Below are 26,649 nucleotides of genomic sequence, written 5' to 3'. Positions count from 1 at the left end.
AGCCATGGGCAAGGGGACCCCAGCAGGGCCCCTGCCCGCCTCCCGCCTTCCTTTGCTGGATCTCCCCCCTCTCCCCCTCAAGTCTGACTTGCTCTAAACCAGTGCTGTGGGATCAGCTGATGCTTTAATACTGGCTCTGGCGACAGCTGGAGGATGCTGCTGCCTGCGGGGGCTTTGCTCTGTGTCACCCCCCCTCCCTGTGACCGATGGGGACCCTGGGGCTCCCCTGTGCCGGCTGAGGGGGCACTGGGGGTGGGCAGCCGGCCAGTCCCCACCATTCAGTTAGCAAAGGGCTGGAAGATTTTTTTTTTTTTTGGGGGGGGGATGAGTCCAATTGCAGCCTTTGCTCTCCTCCGGCTCTTCCCGGGGCTGTAGGGTGGGCAGTGCCCAGGGGAGGTTTGGGGGGGCGGGGGGGCGGGTTGTAAGGGCTGTGCCATTTTGCGGTGAGTTTTCCCTCCTGGGGAAGGAGGAGGGGGATGAGGAGGTGGGGGTCTTGCCCCTTGCCCTCCCCAGCGCTGCAGCCGGCGCTGGGTGCAAGGCGAGGCGGGCAGGTTTCGGCAGGGGAGGGCTGCCCGCCTCCATCCCCCCCTTCCCGGGGCTGGCTGCCAGCCCCGAAGTTGCGGCGAGGCGGGAGGACACACGTCCTGTCCTTCCACCGCCCCCGTGCCTCCCCCCGTGCCTCCATCCCCGCAGCCCTCCCCAGCGCCACCGGCTCCTCCCGGCCGTCCCGCCCGGGCAGCCCCTCCGGTCCCGGTGCGGGGAGGGGGGGACATGGCTGCCGGGGCCCGGCGGCCGCCGAGACACCTGCTGCCACCGGGCCCCCCCCCGTGCACACCCGCTCCGCTCCCGCTCCCTCCTTCCTCCGCTCCCGTCCCTGCCTCCAGCCGCCGCTGCAGAGCCGCCGCCACCGCCTCCAAGGACGAGCCGGGACCGACGGCGGCCGCCGGACCCCCGCGCCAGCCGCGGCGGGGCCCGATCCTGCCCCTGGGGGCTGCCCCGGAGAAGGAGAGGGCTGGGAAGAGCCGAGCCCCCGGTGGGACGCGCAGCCCTGCCGGAGCCGCGGGGCATGTAGGCACGGAGCGGCGGCGGCGGTCCCGTAAGTACCGGGCGGGCTGGGGGTTACCGGGCCCCGACGGGCTTTGCTGCCGCCCCTGCACCGCGTCCAGTAACTTTTAGGGATGGGCTGGGGGCTGGTTTGGGGGTTGTGGGGGGTTGAATTGGCCATTTCCCTCTGCCCCAGCATCCTCCCGCATCCCCATCCCCGAGAGCTCCCACTTCCCGTCCCGGGCAGGGGATGGGAACGAGCCTTAATTCTGGGCGCTGCGCTGGGTTTTTTTTTGGAGGGGGGGTGAAGGGCAGGAAAAAGAGAGGAGACCTCCCTGGGTGCCACCAGCCCCGTGTGTCCCCCCCTCCCCGCCACCTTGCGTAACCCAGTGGCAGGCAGGACACTTGGCGTTTATTTTTGGTTAATCCATATTCGACCTTTTTAAGCTGCATTTCGGTGTGTGTGTGTGCGGGGCCCCTGCCATTGCCCCGGCCTGCAGCCCCCGGCCCGCAACTGTTGCTGTCGGAGACGCGGGTGAGAAAGAGGAGGGTGATGAGGAAGAGGAAGGTGATGCTGGGTGGTGGCAGAGGAAGGTTGAAAGGAGATGGTGCTCGCTGGGGGTTGCCAGCGCTTCTCCCTCCAGAGCCGTCCCCCATGTATGGGGACAGGAATGGTGATGAGTTGGCTTTGGGGAGGTTTTGCTCCTTTCCCTCCTTTTGGGGGGGTCTCCTTGCTCCACAGGGGTGCCCTCCATCCAGGTGATGACCAGCCCTGGCACAACTCGGTGCCCTCCCCAGTGTCCCCCGTCTTCCTTGCATGGCTCCCACCAGGTTTGGGTTCATTCTGTCCTTTCTGTCCATCGGCAGCGGTTCCCCCTCCGCTGACGCAGACTGCGCCTTCACTGTGCTTTCAGGCTCAGAGGCTTTTATTTTGGGGGATAAGGTTTCTCTAGAGATATTTTGCATTTCAGGATTTTAATTCTTCCTTTCCTGAGGTCAAAATAGCTGCATGGGCAGAGAGGGAGAGATGGAGAGAGGGCAAAAAGGAGGTTTAAAATTAGGAGCAAACTTTCCCTATTGCATTAAAACGACATTTCAGGGGGTAGAGGGACGTAAGATCTCAATTGGTGCCTTTAGCAGGAGATTTCTGTGAATCTTTGGTTTATCAGGTGAATCTGTGCCTAGGAAAGGGGTTAACCTGCTCAAAACCACCCCAAAGCAACAAAAACCAACTGCCAAAGCCACTGAGCAGCTCTGTGGGTGCCCTCTGGTCCCTGGGGAGGCTGCTGGGAGGTGGCATTGTCCTGCCAGGGCTCCCAGCCAGGGCTACCTTCCTCCTGCTCCAGCCCAGCCACCGGCCCTTTGCCCGGCTGGGAAACCTCTCTTTTGGGAAGGCCCTTTCCCAAAGGAGCAATTCCGCAGTGCTTGCTGCTAGAGGTAGAAAAATGTGGATTTTTTTTAAAGTCCATGGGGCTTTGCTGTGTTGTACTGAGCCCAAGAGCAGCCCCGGCTCTGGCAGTAGCATGGAGGTGGGCTCAGTTCCTCCTCTGCCTCCACCACTTTCCTGCAATTTGCCTTCCCCACCCTTATCTCCCCAAAAATCCTCATTTTCCCGCACCACTCTAGCTCAATTCTGGAAAAAACAGTCTGGAAGTGCACAGAGTCAGCTGGGCTGGAAGAGCTGGCTGCTCTTTGCGTCCCAAATCCAGCCATTTTGGAGCAGCCCTGGCTCCGACCCACGCACGGAGCTCCTGCCAGCCGTGGGCTCTCTGGCCCCAACCCCTCCATCCTCCTCCGCAGCCGCAGCGGCACCAGATTCCTGGGAAGGATGGAAATTCATTCCTCTGGTTGTCTCAGCAATGGACGAACAACGTGGTGTGCCCATTCCTACCTCCTCGTTCTGCTATCGCTGTCGCGCTCCAGCTGCGGGGGACGGGAATGATTTTCACCTGCGGCTCGGTCCAGTGGGAAACCAGTTCGCCCAAACTCGCTCCCAGTTGCAGTCAGGAGCAGACCAGCCCCTTTGGAGGCAGCACTTGGTGTTACAGGATGGTTTTGTTGGCCTGTGCTTGGATTACTTGGTGCTAGAAGAGGTTCTCGAGCATGGGGAAGGGATGGGTTGAGGAAGAGGAGGATAAGGACCCGGGACAGGTGAGGGGCCAGGGCTGGCACGACCAAACCTGATCCGTCACCGCAAGAGCCTGGAGTATATTTAAACGTCCTTGAGGAGGGCTCAGACGGGCAGAGCTGCTGGGAGAGCAGCTCTGTTTGTTTTGGGTGGCGTGTTGCTCCCCTTCCTCTCTGCTCGGGTAGCTGATGCCGAATTCCCGATGAATTATTTATCATAGGACTAAAAATACTTGGGAATTCGCAGCGAGGAGCGGGTGGCGCGGGCCGCCCCGACACTGGGTTGGCCGTGCCGGAGTGTGGGACGCTGCCAACATGGCATGACTCACCTGCCACCCTCTCTGGCCAAGGGGCCCTGGCTGCGGCCATCGCTGTGGCATCGTGGCTCCTGTGGCTCTGCCAGCTGTGATGTGGGGCGGTGAGGGGGATGCAGCCGGGCAGGGCGAACCCCCCTGGGTGGTGGGTGCTAGGGATGGATGATCTCCTGCCAAAACCCATTTGGCTGAGAAAGATGCTGCCCGGTGAGCGTTGGTGCTCGGCCGAGTGCCTGAGCCCTCCTGGTACCCATGGGGTACAGGAGGGGGACGTGGGGCTTGTATCCCCTGTCTCTCCAGAGAGGCCAGCCCTGGTGCTCAAATCTGCACCGTGCAGCTCTTGCAAGGCACCCAGCTGGGCAGTTGTTGGGTTTATTTCCTGCGTTTTCAGTCCAACACTCTGGCGGTGCTTTTGCAGTGTGCCGAGGGGTTGTCCGTCACTGCGGCACAGAGTGGGGTTGGGGTGCGGGTCCGCGGGGCAACCCAGACCCCAAAACCATCCGGGACTTGGCGAGGAGCTCCTCTGGCCGTGCTGAGGATGCGTTAAGCAACAGCAGCTTTTAATTGCAAGTGACATTTCCGAGCACCAGCTGGCATCTTGCTGCATGGATCGACAAAGGCATGTGGCTGGTGCCATGGCAGAGGGCTGCTTGTCCTCCTCCCCGCTGCCCAGCGTGGCACCGGGGCAACAGCCCTGGGGGCAGCTTGGAGGGGCTCAGATGCCCCCAGCCAAAGGGCTCACTGTGGTTTGGTTTTGCTGGAGGGCTCCGAGGAGGGGTGAGCTCCAGCACAGGGGGGTGTGTCACCATGGGCAGGGACATGCGCCCCCTCCCCGGGGACTGTCACTCCACCTGGTGTGAGCTGGGCACTCACAGACAGCGGGGAATTGGGGATCTGGCAGGGGGGATATGCCCAAACATCCCTTCAGAGCCTGGCTTTGGGGGTGCAGCCGACAGAGGCGCAGCGCGTTGGATGTCCCAGCCGGGTGGGCGATGCCAGCGGGAGACACACACCGGGATGGGGTAAAGGTGAGAACGGGGGAAAGCTGAAGGATGGTGTTGGAGGGCAAAACTTGGAGATAAGGGGACAGTCAAGTGCTTTCGTTGGGATATGGGAAGTGGCAGTGAGGGGGCTGGGGCAAGAGTGTGATGGGCAGGGGACAGGCAGGGGACCGGCTGCTCCAGTGACTCTGTGGTTTGCAAAACCCCAATATGGGGGTGGCAGAGCTGAACTCTCCCTCAGGGACAGAGCCTTTAACTACTGAAGGTGGCTGTCAGCTGTGGAGGGAGGCACCAGGGAGCTGCCACCTCCTCCTGTCCCCTCTCACCATTGTCCCCATCCCTGGCCAAAGGGGCGACAGGAGCATCGCAGCAGTGATGACTTTTGGAGAGAGGATGGGGTGGGAGGGGGACAGTAGTGGTAGGAAGCGGTGACCAGCTGGGAGGGGTTAGCGGTTGGTGAGACTGGGGACAGGGGATGCGGCACTGGGGTGTACAGTGGGTGGTGGGTACAACCCTGTGGTCGTCCCTCCACCGTGTCCAGCCTCCAAAGGACGAGGGTCCCCTTCTGTCCCTGGGGCCAACCCATCCTGGTGCTGCCCTGGGGTGGAAGGAAGGGCTGGGACGAGCTGGGCCAGGGGTCCCGGCAGGCGGGCGGATGCGAGGGGCTGTCTCCTGTCCTGGCAGGGACGTGGCGGTGGACATGGGCAGAGCGCCGGCGCACGCTCTGCTACTGTCGATGGTGCTGGGCTGCTCGGCTGCCTTCACGGACCTCCTGCTGCCGGGCCCCGAGGAGCCAGTGGTCAACGTGGCCGTGGTGTTTGGGGGCACGTCCTACCCCCTGCACATCCGCTCCCGCCTGAGTCCACAGAGCTTCCTGGACATGCCCCTGGAGATCCACCCCATCACCGTCATCGTCAACAACACCAACCCCAGCACCCTCCTCACCCAGATCTGCGACATCCTCGCCAGCCACAAGATCCACGGCATTGTCTTCGAGGACAACGTTGGCACAGAGGCTGTGGCCCAGATCCTTGACTTCATCTCCTCCCAGACCCAGGTCCCCGTCATCAGCATCAGTGGAGGGTCTGCTGTGGTCCTGACCCCCAAGGTGAGGCATTCGCTGGGGATTCTTTTTAGGGGGGAGAAATGAGGGATAGTTAGAGAGGGGTAAATATGGGATGTGACATGCTGGAGGGCAGAGGAGCTGCTGGGCTGCAGCGTGGGGGCTCACAGGCAGCAATAGGCAGTGGCTGCAGCAGCATGGCCGACTGGGGTGGTGGGACATGGAGGGTACTTTGAGGAGGGACCCTGTTGATGGGATGTGGGAGAGGACTTCAGTGCCCTGTGGAGGGACCTTCCCTGGTGTCCTGCTTCCTGTCCCCTCCAAGCTGTGCCTGCCATGGAGTGCCGGGGTTGTGGCACCGGGGCTGCCAGGACTGTGACAGGGTTGGCATGTCCACATCCTCCCTGCCCCGCCGGGGCCGGATCCAGCCCTGAAGTGGCTGGGCAGGCACATGGAGAAGCCTCACTCAGCTGTGGCATCGATCTCAGGTGCCCCATGGGCCGAAACAGGATTTTTGGCTTCTCTACTTCTCGCTGTGGGTCAGAGGTCCCCGGCAGCTCAGTCCCAGCCAGGACTCCCCAGGGCTCACCCCTCCGGCTAGACCACCAGCCTTGTTGGAAAAACTCCTTCTCTGGAGGTGGAGGGGGTCTGGGTGGCAAAACCCTGCTGCCGGCACACGACCTTCTGCAAATGCCGTTCGCTGAATCATTTAAGACAGAATCAGATCAATTAAGGTTTGCTAATGAGAGGCCAGATGGCCGGGGAGGTGGGGCGGGAGGGAAGGAGCTGCGCGGGCTCGGGCAGCAGGTAGAGTGTCAGAGCCGGGATGGGATTTACGTTCCTGGCAGAGCCCTGGCCCCCCTCCCTCTCCTGGTTTAAGGAGAAATTCCTGGTCTCCTTCAGAGGATGGATTAATTTTTCGTCAACAAGCTGATAAATGGAGGAGAGACTGCAGGGCATGACCCTTTGCATGGAATGAGATTCCTTGAAGGCTTCCAATGCATCGGTCCCATATTGGGTGTTTCCGGCCCATGGATCACACCAGTCCATGACTTCCTCAAACCCCCCATGATGGCAAATTCAAGGTGGCTTACATGGGTGCAAGAGACCTGGACCATGGTGCCGGAGCAACCCCTGACCCCTTCTCCTCCTGTAGGAGCCTGGCTCAGCTTTCCTGCAGTTGGGTGTCTCCATTGAGCAACAGATCCAGGTGATATTCAAGGTGTTGGAGGAATACGACTGGGGCTCCTTCGCTGTCATCACCAGCCTCTACCCAGGCTACAACATCTTCCTGGACATCATCCGCTCCTTCACGGACGCCAGCTACTTCGGCTGGGAGCTGCAGGAGGTGCTCACCTTCGAGATGAGCCAGGAGCGGAGCAGCTCCAGGACGCAGCGGCTCCTGCGGCAGATCGATGCCCAGGTCCTCATCGTCTACTGCTCACGAGAGGAGGCTGAGTACCTCTTCGCCATGGCGGAGCAAGCCGGCCTCGTGGGGCCAGGCTACATCTGGATCGTGCCCAGCCTGACGGTGGGCAACATGGAGGTGCCACCCGCCTCCTTCCCCGTCGGACTGATCAGTGTGGTGACAGAGAGCTGGAAGCTGAGCCTGCGGCAGAAGGTGCGGGACGGGGTGGCCATCATTGCCATGGGGGCGGCCAGCTTCTTCCGGGCCCATGGCTACCTTCCGGAGGTGGGACGGGACTGCCGGGCCCCCGCCGGGGCTCCTGTCACCAACACCAGCTTCTACCGGTGAGGCTCGGGGACCCACTGGGATGGTTGTGAAATGGGGGGAATGGGGAAACGGAGAGGGAAGGGGTGGAGGAGGAGGAGGATGGAGCTGGTGGGCTGGGGGCATGATGATCGCTGTGGGCTGCAGCTGGTGGTCCATGCCTCTTGGCTGGGTTTCTCCTGGAGCATCTCCCCAGAGCAGCCCTTGCCTTTTGCCATGCTTCTCTCCCATGGGGGTCTCAGGGGGGGTTTCACAGCTCTGCTTTGCAGTGCAGACGGGGCACCTTGGGGCTGTGGTGGCAGTCTGTGCATCCTTAACCCTCTGGTGGTCCATTCTCCGTGCTGTCAGGACTTTCTCCAGCTCCCCACCGCCCCTTGTGTAGGGGCTAAACCTGGTCCCCAGCTCTCAGCCCCACGTCTCTCTGTGGGACCCATGGCAGCCTGGCTGGAGCCAGAGGAGGAGGAGGACGAGGAGGAGGAGGAGAACAAGGAGGGCTGCACAGGGCTGGGCTGCACAGCCAGAGGCTTACAGGCGCTGTGTCCCACCAGGCACCTCCTCAATGTGACGTGGGAGCACAGGGACTTCTCCTTCAATGAAGGCGGCTACCTGGTCAGGCCCACCATGGTGGTGATCTCACTCAACCAGCACCGGCTCTGGGAGATGGTAGGACCCCTGCATCCCCCGGGACAGGCACACCAGGGGGGTGGCCAGGCAGGGTGAGCCTGGGGCCATGCACAGCCTGGAGTCCCACTCTGGGGCAGGTCATCCCATGCAAAACCCATGGCTGCTACCAAAAGTACCCATGGTGGAGCTTGATGGCAATGTCGAGCACCAAAGCTCTGCCAAGAACTGTTTTTTTTTCCCTGCAATTTGCCTGAAAAGTTCCAAAAGAGGCAAAAATGCAGCTGTCCACCCTTCAGAGCAGCTGCCAAACACCTAGGCCTGAAACAAGCTGCACAGAGGTGGTTTTTTTTTAGTTTGAAAGTATTTTGAGTGAAGTTTGGCCGGGTTTGGGGCCCAGGAGGAAACACCTGCCCTGTAGTCAGTGGGTGTGTGGGGAGAAGGACACTGAGATGGGTCTCACCACGGCTGAGTTCCAGCCTAACTATGTTCTGGGAGAAATGAGCCCTGAAGGCATGGGAGGGATGGACATGGGACCCCATGTGACCCCCCCCCCAGAGCCCCTCACTGGCACTCTCTCTCGGGGCAGGTGGGCAAGTGGGAAAGAGGCATCATCCACATGAAGTACCCGGTATGGCCCCGGTACGGCTCCTTCCTGCAGCCCGTGGCTGATAACCGGCACCTGACAGTGGCCACGCTGGAGGAGAGACCCTTTGTCATCGTGGAGAACACGGACCCCAGCACCGGGGTCTGCGTGCGCAACACCGTGCCCTGCCGCAAGCAGACCAACTCCTCTCAGAGGTGAGCAGCAAGGATGGTGCTCGGCAATTTTGGCCATCAGTCCCTGGGCACGTGGTGTCCAGGGGCACCAGGGTGCTCGGAGCATCTTTGGTTGGTCCAACCCATTTTTCCTGGTGCGTTTTCAGCAGTGATGGCCTCGTGGATCCCTACACCAAGCTGTGCTGCAAGGGCTTCTGCATCGACATCCTGAAGAAGCTGGCCAAGGCGGTGAAGTTCTCGTATGACCTCTACCTAGTGACCAATGGCAAACACGGCAAGATCGTCCGCGGGGTCTGGAACGGCATGATTGGTGAGGTAGGGGTGGGCATGGCTTGGACCCCACTTTTCGTCCTCTTTGGGGGAATCGCTTGCTCAGGGCATGTCCTGACCTGGGGCTTTCCTCCTGGAGATGGGGTCAGGGTGTCTGTGGTGTCTGGGCAGGGGACAGCTTGGCATGAGCTTATGGGCAAGGCTGGGTGGAGGAGAACAGGGAGGGAGTCAGCTGAACGTTTACAACCCTACAGCTGATTGTGTTTGTGTCACTGGTCATTTAAGAAGCCATAATTTAAGGTTGGAAGTGCTGGAGATGAGGGAATGCCTGGAGAAGGTGGTCCGGGTCTCTCTGCTTGTCCATCTGCCCATCCTGAGACCATCTGCCCCTTCCCCAGGTGTACTACAAGCGCGCGGACATGGCCATCGGCTCCCTCACCATCAACGAGGAGCGCTCCGAGATCGTGGACTTCTCTGTGCCCTTCGTGGAGACGGGCATCAGTGTCATGGTGGCCAGGAGCAACGGCACCGTCTCCCCCTCCGCCTTCCTGGGTGAGCCATGCGTCCCTCCCTCTGTCTGTCCGTCTGTCTGTTTGCAGGTTCATCCCACTCTTCCGACAAATGCAAATTAGAAATATTGTTCCCTTTTAATAACTTTTAAGGAAAAAAAAGCCCAAGTCATATGAGAAGGAGATTGTGCTGCCGGCTTTGGGGCTTCCTCCTCCCCTCACCTGGATAATCCTTTTATTATGGAGATGGAGGCTGGGATCGGTGGCTCCCTCCTCTTCATTACTTGGAGGAGGGAGGATGGGGACACGGGGAGCTCTGTCTGCTCTGGAGACCCTTTCTGTGCCACTGGCACTGGAGCCCGCGGTTAAGCCGGTGTTAAACCGCCAGTGTTCAAACTTTTATTTAATGAGTTTTGGAAGAAGCAAAGCTGCAGCCCCGGGAAGGGAAGAGACTGGCCAAGGTCGTCAGGAAATTCAGCCCGAGCGCTCGGGCAGGGCTGGAGGCTCCCGGCAAGGCCACGGCGGCAGCGTCCTGGCTCACCCGGAGCCCGGCACCCATGCAGGGAGGGCGTGGGTGGGCGCAGGTGCCAGGGATGCTGTGGGGTGTGGGACATGGCTGGCCAGGGTACTTCGTCCCCCTCCTGTCCCCCTGCCGCCGCAGGGCTCCACCCTCCTCTCTGAAGCAGGGGTCACCTCCACCGGCCCCAGGGACGGACGGAGCACTGGGCCGGGGTCTGGCAGGGCTGGGGTCCACGGTCCCTGTGCCGCCGCCTCGCGCCTCCCGCGCTAATGAGCTGCATCCCCGTCAGGGGAAGCCTCTCCTCCCTGACAGCGAAGGACGCGCTGACAAATGGACCTCGGCAGCCACGTGCCGAGGGCTCGGCTGCATCCCCAGCACTCCCGCCGCTCCGGCCCGGCTCAGCTCGGGCAGGCGGGGGCTCGCCACCCGCCCCAGCTCCCGGGGAGCTCCCAGGGGCTGGGCGAGGTGGGGGAGCTGGTCCAGTGTCCAGTGCAGAAGTGATCCCGTGGCTGGAGTGATTGCAGGCAACAACCCATGATCCCATGGGAAACCCTCCGTTGACGGCCCGGTGATGGGCAGCATCTCATTAGCATCTCCCTGTTGATGGAAGCCTGATTTTATTTAGGCAGGGAAGCGCAGCCGCATCGCCTCCCCTTCCCTCCCAGTGGCCTCCTGTGGCTTCGCTCTGCCGCGGTGCTGCCATTCCTGGCTCCTCTCGGAGCAGAGGCAGTATTCGGGAAGATGAACCCCATCCATCCAGGAGGGCTCCTGGGGGTCCCTGGGTGGGCCGTGGGGTGTCCTGGGGAGGCTGATGGGGTCCCACTTGCCTTGCAGAGCCATACAGCCCAGCCGTGTGGGTCATGATGTTCGTGATGTGCCTCACCGTGGTGGCTGTCACCGTCTTCGTGTTTGAGTATTTCAGCCCCGTTGGCTACAACCAGAACCTGACCAGCGGCAAGAGTGAGTGGGGGGAGGCAGGAGCTGGGGTGGGGCCACGCGTCCCCGGCCGGGCTGACGGCTGTCCCCTCTGTCCCCTGTCCCCGCAGGGCCGGGAGGTCCCTCCTTCACCATCGGCAAGTCGGTGTGGCTGCTGTGGGCTCTGGTCTTCAACAACTCAGTGCCCATCGAGAACCCCAAGGGCACCACCAGCAAGATCATGGTGCTCATCTGGGCATTCTTCGCCGTCATCTTCCTCGCCAGCTACACTGCCAACCTGGCCGCCTTCATGATCCAGGAGCAGTACATCGACACCGTGTCGGGGCTGAGCGACAGGAAGGTGGGGCTGAGGATTGGGCTGGGATCCCTAAAAAATAATGGTGTTTTTTTGAGTGAGGAGAAGTTGGAGGGGCTGCTTGTCACTGCTGGCTGGCTGGGCATGGGTGGGTGGATGGAGGACTGGCTGTGGGGAGGGGGGACATGCTGTGGACATGGCAGGGACGTGGCAGGGACATGGCAGGGACATGGATGCCGTGTGACGCCTCTCCCCGGGGCTCCCCATTGCAGTTTCAGAAGCCGCAGGAGCAGTACCCCCCCTTCCGCTTCGGCACCGTCCCCAACGGCAGCACCGAGAGGAACATCCGCAGCAACTACCCCGACATGCACACCCACATGGTGAAGTACAACCAACGCTCCGTGGAGGACGCCCTCACCAGCCTCAAAATGGGGTATGGCTCACCTGGGTGGGATACGGCTCCCCCGGGTCAGGGGTACGGCTCCCTCAAATGGGGTACGGCTCCCAGAGCTGGGGTACAGCTCCTCCAAATGGGGTACAGGACCCCCAAATGAACGATGGTTCCCCAGGATGGGGTACCGTGCCTCCTAGATGGGGTAGGACTTCCTCAGCTGGGGTACAGCCCCCTGGAAAGTGAGACATGGGCTCCCTGGGATGGGGTACAGCTCTCCCAGATGGAGAACGGCTCTGTGCGGCTTCCCTGCGTGGGGTACGGGACCCCCAGACAGGGTACAACCTCTGCAGATGGGGTACAGCTTCATACAGCTCCCCCCAAAAGGGACGCAGCCCCCTCCAAATAAGGTATGGATTCCCCAATCGGGATGCAGCCCCCCCCAGTTGGGTGCTCCCCGCCTCTAAGAGGGATTATAGCTCTCCAAGATGGAGCAGAGACTCCAAAGAGGACACAACCCCCTCCAGATGGGCTACAGCTGTCTGAAAGGGGCAGAACTGCCCCATAAGAGGTACAGCCCCCCAAAAAAGGGCTGCCAGCCTCCCCCCCTCACCCTTCCTCCTGTCGGTGGACAGGAAGCTGGACGCCTTCATCTACGACGCAGCGGTGCTCAACTACATGGCGGGCAAGGACGAGGGCTGCAAGCTGGTGACCATCGGCAGTGGGAAGGTGTTCGCCACCACGGGCTACGGCATCGCCCTGCAGAAGGACTCGCGCTGGAAGCGGGCCATCGACCTGGCCCTGCTCCAGTTCCTGGGAGACGGTGAGTGCCCAGCTGAGCTTCTCCTTAGCCCTGTCCCCATCCTCACCCCACCCTTGCCCAGTAAATTCATCCAGAGACCAGGGCTTTGGTCCCCAAACTGTGCAGCCCCCACAGCTCCTTACAGGATGTCACCAAGAGGCTTCTCCAACAGCTCCTTTCAGGGGACATTAAATCCAGTGGCATCTCTCCAGCTGGGTGCTAGGGGAGTCATTCCCTTTGGGGTCCCTCCTCCTCCTGCAGGCTGTAGACTCCTGGAGATGGCCATGCACAACATCTGAGGGTCAGGAGGAGAAGCCTGGGGAGGGGACAGCACATGGGTGGGGGACAGAGATAGGAGAGGGCCCTGGAGGAGGACAAGTGACTGGTGGGATGCTCTGGCTGAGGCCAGCAGCAAGAACCAGGCCATAACAGCTCCAGGAGCTTGGGGGTATTGGGTTGATGGTTGGACTTGATGATCTTAGAGGTCCTTTCCAACCTTAACGATTCTATGATTCTATGATTTTCACATTCCCCCACCGCTGTGCGTGTCCGGCCCCAGGTGAGACCCAGAAGCTGGAGACGGTTTGGCTGTCAGGGATCTGCCAGAATGAGAAGAATGAGGTGATGAGCAGCAAATTGGACATCGACAACATGGCTGGGGTTTTCTACATGTTGCTGGTGGCCATGGGGCTGAGCCTGCTGGTCTTTGCCTGGGAGCACCTCGTCTACTGGAAACTGCGTCACTCTGTCCCCAAGTCCCACAAGCTTGACTTCCTCCTGGCCATCAGCAGGGTGAGTGGTGCTGCTGGGGGGCTCTTCAGGGGTCCAAATGCCCTCCTATGATGCCATGGGGATGGGAATGGCTTGGTGGGCATCATCTCTTCGATCTGCAGGGGAGGGACTGGAGATGTTCGTGCCGATGTGAGCTTGTGGTTGGGGAGAATAATCAGGTTTTGGGAAAAGGGCTCATCCCTGCGAATGACCCCGCATCTGTATTAGCATCCCTGGGAAAAGGGGTGATGGAGGGTGGTGTCACCCACCCTGGCAGTGCTGGGGATGCTGGAGAGGGGACATCGGTGTTGTCAAGACACCTCCACCTCAGCAGCATCATTGTGGCTCGGCAGGGCGGGTCCGTGGGTGCAGGACCCCAGTGACCCTGCTGACAGTGGGGTCCTCCTGTCTCTCCGCAGGGCATCTACAGCTGCTTCAGTGGGGTGCAGACCCTGGCAAGCCCCGGGCGGGCGCCCACACCCGACGTCACCGCCAGCTCAGCCCAGGCCAATGTACTGAAGATGCTGCAGGCAGCCAAGGAGATGGTGTCAACAGCCAGTGTGGGTGGCTCGCTGGAGCAGGCCACCCGCACCATCGAGGACTGGAGCAGCCGCAGCGAGCGCCTCCAGACCACCTTCTCCCTGAGGACACCCCAGCTCGTGGTGCAGAACAGCACTGGCGCCCACCGGGCCCCCTCCTACAGCACGGTCCCCCCTGAGAGGCTGGGGAGAGCCTACGCTCCCAAGGGTGTTCCCCTGGGACTGCCGCTGCCCCAGCCCATCCCCGTGGACTCCCGGCTGCCCAGGGAGGAGAAGTGGAGAGGGGCGAACGAGCACGTCCCCCGTCTCCTCCACCCCCTGAAGTTTCGGGGTGGCTGTGAGGGGGATGAAGCCCCCCCAGGTTTCCCCCACCCCCTGGTGAAGCCTTCCCCAGAGGTGGATTTTGGAGAGCAGGTGCTGGTGGGGAACCACATTGGGGCTCCTCTCCCACCCCCCACTTCCCCCAGGGACCTCCCGCCGCCGGACATCTACAGGGAGCACAAGCGTCCGGTGGGCCGGGGGGACCGGCTGCAAAACACCCCGCTGGGCCAGGGGGACGGGGGACACGGGGGCTCAGCATCGCTGCCCCGGCTGCTCTCGGCGGTGGAGAAGAGGCGGGAGGTGGGCAGCCCCTTCCTGCCCCCATCCTGCCCTCGTGGAGCCTTCCCGAAAGCCACCAGGACTTGCAGAGCTGGGGATGAGCCAGCCCAGCCGGAGGCCGTGGTGACGGAGCGGGAGAAGCTGAGCCGGCGGGCGAGCTCAGCCAGGGTGCCTGGGGAGCGGGGTGAGAAGCGGCGGCCCGGGGGGCTGCGGCACTGTGCTGCTCGCCTGCCCACCCACGCCAACGTGCCCGACCTCTTCCCCAAAGCCGAGGCCAGCTATGGCTGCAGTCCCCACTGTCCCCAAGCTGCCAGCCGGCTGGCACCGTGCTCGCCCACGGCCAGGCTGCCGTCCTACCGCGAGGCTTGCCGGCAAAACCCCCGTGCTGCCGCCACTGTGCCGGCATGCGTGCCGTACGCCTGCATGAACTCCTATGCCAACCTGCCCCTCTACCTGGGGCGTCTCTCGCGAGGGTCCCCGCCACCCCATGAGCACCCCAGGATGCCGGGGGGCTGCGGCCGGGGGGCCGGGCGCTGGGACAGCGGCTGCAGGGACTGCAGGAGGCGGGGGGAGCCAGCCTTGCTGTGGGCGGTGGGGACCGAGAGGAGGGACCCGCCGGTGGCCCGCGGGGTGATGAGCCCCTGTGCCGGCGGGTCCTGGCGGCGGGTCTCCAGCCTGGAGTCGGAGGTGTGACCGGGGGGATGGGGGGGTGGCCGCACCCCTCTGCCTGCCCTTCACCTGGGTGTCCCCATGGGCCAGCCAGCAGCTCCCAGCTGGGCTCCAGCCTCCCAGGGTACTGTGTGCCACCAGCAGCGGCATGCTCCAAGCGGCTCAGCGGGTCCTGTGCACTTTGAGAGATCAGAGGAGCCTGGCGGGGCTGGCACGCACTGGCTCAGGCTCTCCCCACGGGCAGGGCTGGCACCAGGGACACCAAACTCATTGCCGCCGTGTTGCCGTCACGTTTTGGTTTCATTCAGGGGCTCAAAATGCCATGTCCAGGTCATTAAAGAGACATTTTCAAGCGGCTGGAGACCCTTCTTCCATCCGCCGGTGATGAGCCCGGGGCTGCCCTTGGCGTTACCCCCATGTCACGGGGATGCTCGTGGCCCCGTGCACCCTCTCCCCGCTCGTGTCCTGTTACTGCGGAGCCCCGGCACAGGCTCGTCCCACTGGCGCAGCCAGGCAAAGGAAAATGGCAACACATTAAGTTGCACTGAAGGATTATTTCGGAGCCATCAGCCTGTGCTGAGGCTGGAGCCGAGCACTGAAGCCGGAGTCAATGCACCCAGCTTGAGTTTTGGGGTGCTGGCACGGCTGGCCGTGAGCTCAGGGCAGCGCGGGATGGCCCCACGGCTGCAAAACAGCGGCACGGCACTGGGGAAGATGTGCCGTGGGGAATGAGAAAGGGAAAAAAAATCCTCCCACCTTCCCGGGGCTGATGGAGACATAAATCAGGTGCGATAGATGAGCCGGCTTTAATTCTTCTCTTGCTGTACGTGTCTAACACAGCCCTGTGCCCGCCAGGCTGGCGCAGCGCGGGCAGGGGCGGCCGGCGCTCACAGGTGGCACCAGGCAGGGAAGGGGGATTTGAGGGAGCAGGAGCCGAGGCTTCCAGAGCCCTGGCAGTGGCCACGGCTTTGCCAGTGGTACCAGTCCCGTCCCAGGTCAGTGCCGGGGCTGGGCAAAGCTGCCCAGCAGGGTTGGCATATCGTTCCAGAGAGATGCCAACCCTCAGTCCCGCTTCCTGGCTGGTTCTGCATCATCTGCTTGGATGAGCGTCCCTCCCCCCCCCTTAAGAAGCTGCTATAAAGCTCCATTATTATAATTTTTTCCTATTTAAAAGCAGCTGTTGGGGTGCTGGCAGCCACCGAGCAGCCAGGGAGCAGCTCTGGGACACCCTGTCCTGCCCTGGGGATGGCTGCAAAGCCCCAGGGAATTCAGGAAGGGCCCAGCCACACGTGGCCCAGGGTTGAGAGCATTGGCAACGTCTGTCTGTCTGTCCATCTATCCGTCAATCCATCCACCCATCTGGCTGGGGTTAAATCCAGCCAAGCTCCCCTCCAGCCCCCAGCCTGGCTGCCACCGCGCACCGGTGCCTGCGCTTTAATTCCCGTTACTTATTTATCATCGCAATTGTCTCTTAATTGCTTTGGCAGCCCCTCCGAAGGCTCGTGGCGAGGGAAGGAGGTGCCAGTATATAAATAAAGACCATAAATAAATAAAGGCAGTTGAAGGCTCAGGGATCCTCGCCTGGCTGCCCCAGGTGATGGCAACCGTTTGCCTGGGGCAGCTCTCGCCATCTGGGTGCCTCAGATGCCCCGTGGGGCGAGGGTGACAGGCTGATCCCCAAGAGGCTCCATTGTGCCCTGGGTTGGTGTGTTGTTGTTTTTTTTGTTCCCCCAAATTGTGACTTTCTGGCCCAAGGAAGCCAGTACACACAGCTGCATCTTTGGAACCAGGGCCAAGCCTGAGCTGAGGTTGGAGCTGTGAGAACAAAGGGAGCAGAAAAGGGGAAAAAAAAATATCAAAAATCCCCAACCCACGTTTTAAATTAATTAGTGATGTCTCCGGTGACTCAGCAGAGGCCAAATGGATTTGCTTCATGTTTTATTGAAGGACTTTGCTGTGGGAGGCTGAGGGCAGCAAGAAACCAGGGGTGCCAGGGGTGCTCCCAGGGGAGGCGGCCTCAGGGACAGGTGTCAGCACCCGACATACGGCCAGGGCTACCCTGGGTGCCCTGTGTGGGTGCCCAGCGCCCAGCTCCCAGCCCTGGTGGTGGCATTTGCATATTATCTTTGTATGCTGATCGGGATCGAAGCGCACTGGTTTGCTCCCATTCTCAGTGCAGGGCACTGACATGGGCACTAGTGGGAGAGGAGCCAAATGGGGCACGGGGGAACGAGCAGCCCTGAGCAGGTGGGAACTGCGTGACCCCCCCCCACCCCGAACCAAGGAAGGGCTGAGCTGCTCCTGCAGCGTTTCCTCAACCCGGGATGCTCCAGGGACAAAGCTGCAGGGAAGCAATAGACTGGAAGCACCCTCTGACCAGGGTTTCTGAAGCAGGGGTTGGGTAGTTTAGTGCTTAACAGCCACCGAAGGATATTATTTCTTTTTTGGTGAAATTGTCTAATCTATCACTTTTTAATTCAGCCGGCTCTGGCACCCGTGCCGCCCTGGAACGCTGCGGGCTGTCGTTTATGTGCAAAGAGAAATACGGCCGCTCACTGCTGCCCACCTGCCTCTGGGCTCGGCCCTGCTGGGGGTGCTGGCAGTGCCCACCCTGGACGACGGCCTCCCCCAGCACCCACCCCCCTGCCTCTGCCAGCTCCAGCATTATCACGGCACGTATTATTTTCACTGCCCCATCGCTTGGCATCGCAAGACCCATCCTGCTGAAAAAGGGGGAACAAGGCAGGCCAGCGTGGGACAGCCATGGGGAAGAGGTCTCCAACAGCAAGGATGTGCTGGTGCTGCTACGAGGAGAGGGTGTCTTGGGTCAGGGCAGAGGGGAGCTGGTTAAATCACAAATGGGCAAAGATACAGGGCCAGGAAAGCGTTGGTGCCAGTGTGGGGACAGCAGGGTGCTGCCATGCCTATGCCCAAGAATGCTCGAGGGAGCAGCACACGCAGCCACCTCCCAGTTCCTGCCTCTCGCCCAGGCAAAGGCATGGCACAAAACCTTCCCTGGGGTCCCATCCATCCCCCTGCACCAGCAAGGGGACACCAGCTCCCAGGGAGAGCCCTGGGGGCTGTGGCACCATGGGGAGGTGGGCAGGTGCCAGCTGGGTGCCAACCCAGCAGAAGCAGCCCTTGGCCCCAGCACGAAGCCACCCAGGCATTGCTTTGGGCTGCCGGCAGCCCCCATGGCTGAGCCCCCACAGCCCGAGGCCCTTGCCCAAACTGCTGACAGCTCCTGGGGTCAGGGCTTGGCTGCCCACGCCCACGTGGGGGAAAGGCTGGTGGGCACCTTCCCGCAAACCTTTCAACAGTGAGACCCCCCCCAAGTCACACGCTGCTCCTCAGCGATGTTCAAGCCTCGTCTAAACCTGCCGCTCCGGCTCGAGGTTTTTATTTTTCCTTCCCTGGCCGTTGCTCTTCGAAGCGCTGCAAAAGACCAAATCCATCCTCCGTGCCAGTTTGATCTCAGATTTACGGACCAAGCCCCGAAATCCTCCGCTGCTTGTGAGGTCCTTCGAGAGAATCACAGCAGAAAGTGTTTATTTCCATCATAAAGATCTGTTTTAATATTTTAACATAAATCAAGCTGCGCTTTATGGCGATAATAAATTTGTTGGCAGAAACTGCCTTTGCAGCCCGAGGCGGTGGAGCAATTCAATTTGTTTGGTTTTAAGTGTAAGGAGCCGTAATTGAGAAGGGGAAAGTACAGATGTTTTAATTGAGTTTGCAGCTACCACCCAGAGTTGCAGGAGGCTAATAGAGAAGAAGAGGTGAGGGTCTCCATTAGCCTCTCCGCTTGCCATTTCTCCTTGGCCTGCAGCCCCATCAGTCACGGCCGTCCCCTCGAGAAACAGCTGCTCAGCGCACGCACGAGAGGCGGAAGGGGGTAGGAAAAGCAGCCAGACTAAACCAGATGTATAATGCGTATTTTATTGTTCTTAATCCCATTTTTTGAAAACTAATTACAGTCAGGACAAGCATCACGTGAGGATCTGTAATAATGAACTGTTAGTGTTGATAACGGCCAAATAAAAATAGACTCATTCGTGACGGGCGAGAGGAGGGAGCTCCTGTCCTGCACCGAACTGGGGTCACCCAGCGTCCCCCCAGCCAGCACTGGCTCTGCTAAGCCCTCCCCTTCCCACCTTCTCCAGTAATTTTTAAGGCATTGCTATGTCATGTTTTATATGAAAAATGTTCTCTCCACCGTAGAGCTTCTTTCCGTTAATCACCCCGATTCCTCGGACAGATTTGTTTTGCTGCTGTGCAAGGACAGTGGGAGTCTGGAAACGCGTGGTTATTTATTTAAGAAAGCACTCGCGCTCTTTGGTGGCCAGTGTCCTTCTCGGCAAGGTACCACGGCAAAGGCTGGGGCCAGGACATGAGCCCTCCCTGTGCCACTGCATCCAAAACCTGCATCCAAGCAGCTCTGAGAGGCGAGGCCCCTTGGAAGTCACTGCCACACACCGTGCCAAGGAGGAGAGATGGCCACCCAGCCCAGGGGAGAGAAGGCACATCTTTAAATGGAAGGGACGGCAGGAGAGGCTGTGCCAGGCTGGGCTGCGTCCCCCCTGCCAGCCCAGGCAAGGCAGCGGGGAGGGTACCGTACCCTGTGTGAGATGGGGGCAGGAAGGGAGGGAGACCACGGGCAGCCCTAAGAGGGGAAGGGAGGATGCGAGGAGATGAAATGACAGAGAACAGCCCCGTTCTCTGGCTGGCAATGAAATGGGAAGGCAAGAGATTGAAATGGGCACTTCAAGGGATGGAGGCTGAGCCAAGTGCCTTGCAAAGCACGGGCAGCCTAGGGCAGACTGCAGCAGGAAAGGCCTCAGCCCCCTCCATAAACCCACACCTGTGCTCTTGTGCAGAGGAACAGCCCCCACAGCCTCTCCAGCTTTCCAAAGGCTCATTTCATCAGCAGTAAATTCCTCCCAGCTGCCTCGCAGGTGGCTCCCAGCTCAGCTGCCCCATGAATTTGCCCTCCAACCTGCCTCTTCCTAAACGAGACAGCAGCACCAGCTACCTGTAAATAACTTGCTAATTTGGCACTGAAGGTGCCACATCAGCTTTCCCGGAGCACTTGGGGATGTCTAAACTCACTAACGAGGGCTGCCAAGGCCTGTTTAGGATCAAGCTGGAGAGGAGGCAAACAGTCCCCCCGGATCCTCTCCAAGCAGCGTGGCAAGGACGCAGTGGCAGAGCTCAGGCTCAAGAGGTGCAGGGTTCTGCTTTAAAAGCCATGAAGTGTTTTTATACAGCTCCAGGTACTTGCATATTCCCCCAGGAGGAGCACTTCAGGTCATATGGAAACCAGAAAGTCCTACTTGAAAACAGAGCTTGATTAAAAAGAGCTGCAGTTCAAAGCTTGCTTTAGTGAGCGGTGACACTTAATACTGCAGCAAGTGCAGAGGGCAAGAGGATCTAACAGAAGCGACATGCACCTGACTTTGAACCTGCTTTAATAAGGGGGCTTTAAAATATTCCAGGGAAAACTTTTAAAGGTCTTCCTTTTGTTAGCAAAACCCATCTGATCTTTGCCCGAGGGCCTGAGAGCACAGGACCCAGTGCTCTTTGTCACTGGGTGCTATTACAGTGACCACCAGTAGCCTCAAAAGCAGAGACTCACCTAAAGCACTGGCTGCCTAAAGTAATGAGCAGCCCACCTCTCAGATAAGCTGAGCAGGACCAGCCCAAAGCCCACCTTAACCCTGTGCAGCTAGAGGAGGGGATTCAAGCCCAGTTCCAGCAGGGTTTCAATTTCGGCTCCCCCACAGCCCTTGGGAGCTCTGCTCCTGCAGGCAGGGCTGAGCCAGGGCACTGCCGCTTCCTCCTGGCATGAGCCCATTCCCTGGAGTTAACACCCACCTCGTTTCAAGGCTAATTACCCAGCGCAGGAGGCTGGAAACACATCAGCGTGCGCGGCCAGAGCTCTTGCAGGCCTCACGCGTGTCAGGACTGGGTAATCAGCACCTCCCCAGCACACACCAATCCTGACCACCGAACTCGGGGTCTGGCTGGTTGTACCAGCCCCGTGCAGAGGTGAGAAAGGGAGAAGAGCTCTGCCAGCTGAAGCCACTGAGCTGCTCATGGGAGCTGAGGGAAGCAAGTCTGTGGTTTCCTTTCCGGGGGTGAAAAGCTGTACCTCTGCATGCGTAGGGGCATTGCTCTGTGTGGCTGGGGCTGCCACAGCGCAGGAGGACAGGCTGAGAAGCGTGAATGTAAACTCCTGGGCTGGAAAAATCCAGCTCTAAGCAAAACATCCCAGATCCCAGGCAATCCGTGCACAAAACAGGTTAATGCCTCTAGAAAAAGAAAGTGTAACAACACAAAATTATTTATGTCTGAATCAGGGCTATTCCCACCCTAACTTCTTCCCTCAACTGGTACAGGAGGTTGGTTGGGAGGGGTCTCAGCAGACAGAAGAGACTCAATTCCCCCAAACTCCTGCTGGATTCTGCACAGCATGTCCCTAGCTTTGGGAGAAGGGACATTTAGCCACTTAGTGTAGTGAGCAGCCAAGGCTGTCTGCTCTCCTGTGTGCTGAGACCTGCAGCACATAGAGAGCGACCGCAGGGACAGAGAGAGTGATGCTCCAAGAGAGCTGAAGGCAGAAATGGCTGGACACTGGTCAATTGTGCAGGCTGCCGAGGGCTCAGCCCCGTGGCTTTGTACAGCGGGTCTGAGAACCAGGATCGTAACAAGTCTGAGTCCACTCCATCCACACACAAAATGGAGTGAAGAAAGTCTGCGTCCAGGTCTAACCTGTGCAACCAAGGCCTGGAAACTTCCCTTCGTGTTGCCTCTCCCCACTCCACAGTCCCAGAGGGGAAGCTGAAATGCTGGAGTCTCCGGAGCCCAGCAGGGAGCGTGCTACTACCCCCACGTCAGAGTTTTGACTCGCTCAGGACAATGTTTGCAGTCACAAACACAAAGCAAGAGAAGCCCCATATGAGCACGAACACAATCCAGAAGGTGTGTCGGAAAGGGGAGAGGTGCTTGTTAACCGTCCCGCTGCCAAAGACCAGCTGAGTGTCCTTCCGACTGCAGTACGCGAGGAATGCCGGAATGAGATACTGGATCCCGTTCCCAGCATAGGCTCCCGTGATCCCCACCAAGGACTCCAGATCGTGGGTGCAGAAAGCCACCAGCACTGGAGGAATCAGCGTGATGGCAGGAAAGACAATCCTATCCACCACCCACGGGTAGGTGCCCCCTTCTCTGTGGAAAAGGGTCTTCCAGTTGTTGCGCAGGGTCACTGCGATGATGGGGAAGTTGGTGCTGATGGTGAAGACGGGGAAGAGGCCCAGGAAGTAGCGAATGAAGGCAACGTTGATGATCTCGCAGTTGGTGAAGTTGAGCGTATACATGTCCATGAGGGTGTCATTGCGGAAGCAGTAAATGGCAGTGAAGGACAGGAGGCTGTAGAAAGCCAGGATCAGAACGTAATCGAGCAGCACGAGCTTGTTGACATGCTTCTTCTTGGAGATGGGTGTGATGAGGGATGGAAGGGAGTGCTGGCACATGAAGGAGTAGACGCACACTCCAAAGAGGTTGCGGATGCCCGACAGCTGGGCCATGGACGGGTGACCTTCAGCTTGGCCTCTGCTGATGCGGATGAGGGCCAGAATAATCATGAGGATGAAAGCTGGAGGGAGAGAAGGTTTCAGGTCAAGCCCAGGTCTGCACTCCCCACGACCCTCCTCCCATCAGCAGCGGCAGCCTTGGCACTAGCTCTCCCTTCTGCTCCACAAGAGCATCTCCTTATCTCTGCAGAAGGTGGTACATCAAAGGCAAGGGGCACAGGAATTAATCACGACCTGCTTTCAGTGCTAGTCAGCAGATAAGGGAATGGCTTCGGGACTGTCTTTGGCAGGCATCTCCCTCCAGTCTCCTTCCCACAGGGACTCACCCTCCCACCCCTGACAGCAAACGGCTGCTGTGGGCCCTTCAGAAGAGCAACACTAACGCAGCTGTCTGAGCCCATCACCCTGAAGGGCCTCAGCCCATGGATGCTTCTGCCACGCACCTTGGCTACATATCACTATTTAGAAATGGCCTAGAGATGTTTGAGCTTTGACCTTCAAAGGAAGAAAATATTTCCAACTGGACTAACGTTTCCGAGACCTCACCTATGAACACAGGCAGATGCACGGGAGCAGCAGCTACTACTGAGCTTTCCTGTCCTTGTGATCCGTCAAGCACGATGGAGCAAGAACTAGCCAGCCATTTCCCGGGCAGGAGGAACAGACTGTCTGTAGTTAATCCCAGGGTGGAGAAGCCAGTCTGGAAGGGACTAAAGCAGCCCTGTAAGACTGCTATTAAAATTCATCACTTCTAGGCACAAAGTCTGCTTGTCTACACTTCACTTATGTCAAGGAAAAGGCTAACAACATTTTACAAAGCTTATCACAAAAAGCGACAAAAATGAATTGAGGAGTTTGGGCTAATGCCCATGTTTACTCCACTGGTGGAAATTTGAGCCAGAAGCAGTTACTGCTAGGCTGTTATTCCTAGCATGGCACATAAAACCAGCAGAAAACTAATTCTGGTGTCACAGAAATCACATCAACCTGGGAAAGATGATCATCAGCTGCTGCAGTTAACAAGGAACAGTGGAAAAAAAAACCCTGCCTGGCAGGGCAGCAAGCAGCAAGATTTACAGTCTGGTGCTGGCAATGGATGGGCCACTGTGGCTTGCGCAGACCTGTCTCCTGCACTGGTGTGAGACATCAGAGCACAGCCGTGAATTATCAGGTAATGAAAAACATACAAAATGCTGAGACTACTCCTATGGACAACTTTGAATGTCATAAATATAAATACAGAGGAATCAACCAGCAGTGCACAGTCCTGCAGCCAAGGCCATGGGAGGCTGGCCAGCAGCGCCGTGAGCCGGGCCGGCTCACAGCGGGGTGACCAGGACATGGGCTTGCCCTGTGCCCAGTACTGCTCTGCCTGACACAGGTGGCTGGAGATGGGAAACCCTGCCAGGGACGGGACTAGAAAAGACAGTTACAGAGCAGCTAGTGAGAGCTGCCTCTTCTGTCCCCAGCGAGGCTGCATTAGCCTTATCTGAACATCGCCTCCCGCGCACTCCCAGCACTCCCCAAAACCCCGTTTCCCCTCTCGCAGCGATCCTCCTTTTCTTCCTGCGGCAAACACCAGCTTTGTGCCGAGTCCCTTCCAAGGCACACACCGTGTTTCATCTCGCACTGCCTCAGGGAGCCTCTCGCTTCCAACTGTTTCCCAGTGACACGGCAAGTCCATGAACACTGGACTGGAGAGACGGATGGCAGCACTTTCATGGCAGCACCACGAGGGCCAGGCTGCTTTGGGAGCGTTGGGCTCTATTCGCTTCCCCAAGAGCAGTCACGGAGGGCTACGGAAAGCAACAGCTCGTTGCTCTGGGGGCGTGCAATTCCCCTCGCCTTCACTCAAGCCAGCAAGCGAGGGGCACTGCGAACACAGGTACGGTTGTTGTGCCTCCCCCACTGCTCCCCAGAGGAGGGCTGCTTGCCAGCCATATCTGCTACAGCAAGATAGCCAGAGAGAGCTGTGTTCGAGGTGATGTGATGTGACATTGGCTGCACAGGCTACAAGGAAGAGGAGAAGGTGCCCTGAACAATAAGACAAACCAGGTTAGGCAGCTCTGGAAACTGAGACAGTTCCTTTCCTTCCCACTCGAGAGAGGTGGTCAGCCTCTATGGCCCAGTCCTGAGCTGGTCCTGTATCTGGACTAGATGTAACTGCAGAAGTCTCACACCTCTTCCCCTGCACATGAGACAGTAAATCTCCACCTGCTCAGTAGAGTGAAAAGCGAACTATTTCCATTCCCCAACTCACTCTTGCCACTGACCCATAACTCCGCTTTCTGCACCAGCGCTAACCAGAACTTCCAGGCTGGCACCCCATCCTCAGAGCACCTCTTCAGTTGGTGACCCAGGCTCTCCTCTGCCCCGGCACATGCTTTTCTGGCAGGGAGCACTGAAGGAACAGGATTCCTGTGGATTCTTCAAATGATGGATAGAAGTCTTTGGCTTCAGCAGCTAGAATTCACAACCTTTGTTTTTCCTTAAATACTTCTTTCAGAAATTAAATGTATTAAAGTTACAAGGAGTGATGATCCCATACTAAGATCTACACTGGTACTGTTTCCAACGAGGCAAGCTGTGCTCCTCCGGCCCTAGCACTAGTGGTCTGTAGATGCATGATCCTTGAGAGACGTGGTGCTGGGTAAACTGGAAACCTCCCCTTTACAATTCCAGCCCCAGAGAAGACAACAGCAGCTCTGCCCCAACGGTTGTGTTTTCTCTCACTCCTGGAACCAGAGAGCTAAAACATTTTCATGCCAGATTTATCTGCCTGTCCCTGGGAGGAGGCAAGCCCAAAAATGAAACTCTGAAACCCAGTTATGCTGGATGATAAATCAAGATGAAAAGAAAGTGACAGACTCTGGCAGGCAGCTTTGAGCAGACAAGAGGCAGTTCAGGATCCTGCAGGTACATACAAAGCTCCTGCTCGTATCCTCTCCTACCTGGGACGGCAGGCTGAAGGCAGAGTCACACCACACTGTTTCAAGTCACCTACAGTTGCCTCATCAACTGTCCAAGAGTGTTCCTTCACCACAAGGACCCTGACAAAGTCAGACATGGGTTCATAAAAAAAAGCCTCAATCAGTTCCTGTATATGCAGGACAGAGGATATAAGCAACGTTCCAGGGATGAAAGACCTTCTGATACTATGACCAAGAGCACCCAGAGCCACAAAGTGAGCTGGTCAGTGATGCTACCATGGTTCATTAGTAGATTACATGAAAACTTTGGTTTAGACCTTGTTTTATACAAGTGCTTAAAAAGCAATCGAGGGTTTTGCTTGATTTTTCAACAGTGTCAGACCCACTCCAAATGCACACACCACAGAGACTTTGCAGTCAACAAGGCACAGAGGACACTTCTCTCCTCCAGAGGTTTGAGCACCCTTTTTACTGAAGGATGTAAGTGAAGCTATGGGGAAAAAAAGGAGGTATGCCATAAAGGAAAAATCGTGATGAATTTCATCACTGCTGCCCAATCACCTCCCCTACAGACCCCTCCTCTGGCTCTCTGAGGAGCTAACACTGGCTCTTCTCAGACGAAGCAGATCTTGCAGACAGCTACTGCTGCCTGTCCTGCTTGACTCAGGGGATGTTGATTCAGAGACAGGGCAGCTCTGCTCTGGTTCTTGCAGGTGGAAGAGGGATGAATATGGATGAGCCCATATCCAAATAAGAGCACCTCGAGAAAATATGGGAGTCTGGGGATATTAAAAAATAAATTTTTGTGAGCTTTGATAGAAGCGTAACAGAGCTGCAGAGAAGCAGTGAAGATAATTTAGCCATTCTAAGTTTAAGGACTGTTTTGCAGAGTCAGAGCAAACACCTTTGTAAATGAAAAATGCTGGTTTGTACAGGAGCTTCATCTCTCTGCAGAAAGATCGTTAATAGAAAAAAAGAAATCCAAGGCTGAAACACGCTTGGCTCCCCCCATCACGGTAGGTTCCTGGAAGAACAACTCATGCTCGGAATGAGTTTCTGGCTTAAGTCTCCCTTGCATCTCCAGCAAAACACTATGCTTTTGAGATGTTTCACCTGGTGCCCCACATCTGTTTCTCTACTGGA

The 26,649-nt window shown here is 58.6% G+C and overlaps 2 protein-coding genes across 3 annotated transcripts in view; one reads left to right on the top strand and one right to left on the bottom strand.

Moving 5' to 3' along the window:
* The first annotated feature begins 5,186 nt into the window (after positions 1-5,186).
* Positions 5,187-15,008, top strand: GRIN2C (glutamate ionotropic receptor NMDA type subunit 2C). The gene is made up of 12 exons (XM_086623959.1): positions 5,187-5,594; positions 6,706-7,301; positions 7,830-7,944; positions 8,492-8,703; positions 8,829-8,997; positions 9,351-9,504; positions 10,816-10,941; positions 11,028-11,257; positions 11,485-11,645; positions 12,239-12,426; positions 12,965-13,197; positions 13,596-15,008. Exons 1-12 carry the CDS (start codon positions 5,187-5,189, stop codon positions 15,006-15,008), a joined length of 4,005 nt encoding a protein of 1,334 aa, XP_086480085.1.
* Positions 15,009-18,925: 3,917 nt separating this feature from the next.
* Positions 18,926-26,649, bottom strand: part of SLC38A12 (solute carrier family 38 member 12) — a 44,252-nt gene continuing 36,528 nt past the window's right edge. For both annotated transcript variants that reach the window (XM_086623969.1, XM_009978524.2), the window contains exon 9: positions 18,926-22,638. In XM_086623969.1, the coding sequence (XP_086480095.1) occupies positions 21,878-22,638 (761 nt within the window). In that variant the 3' untranslated portion in view covers positions 18,926-21,877. The remainder of the gene's footprint in view (positions 22,639-26,649) is intronic.

The sequence above is a fragment of the Tauraco erythrolophus genome, chromosome 20 (genome assembly GCF_009769465.1).
Source record: "Tauraco erythrolophus isolate bTauEry1 chromosome 20, bTauEry1.pri, whole genome shotgun sequence".
Taxonomy (NCBI): Eukaryota; Metazoa; Chordata; class Aves; order Musophagiformes; family Musophagidae; genus Tauraco; species Tauraco erythrolophus.
The sequence above is the reverse complement of the archived record's forward strand: the minus strand, read 5'-3'. Positions and strand labels throughout refer to the sequence as shown.

Coding starts and splice junctions, on each gene's coding strand:
- GRIN2C (XM_086623959.1), top strand. CDS start 5,187: ATGGGCAGAGCGCCGGCGCACGCTCTGCTACTGTCGATGGTGCTGGGC. Junction 7,302..7,829: donor ACCAACACCAGCTTCTACCG/GTGAGGCTCGGG, acceptor GTGTCCCACCAG/GCACCTCCTCAATGTGACGT. Junction 10,942..11,027: donor GAACCTGACCAGCGGCAAGA/GTGAGTGGGGGG, acceptor CTGTCCCCGCAG/GGCCGGGAGGTCCCTCCTTC.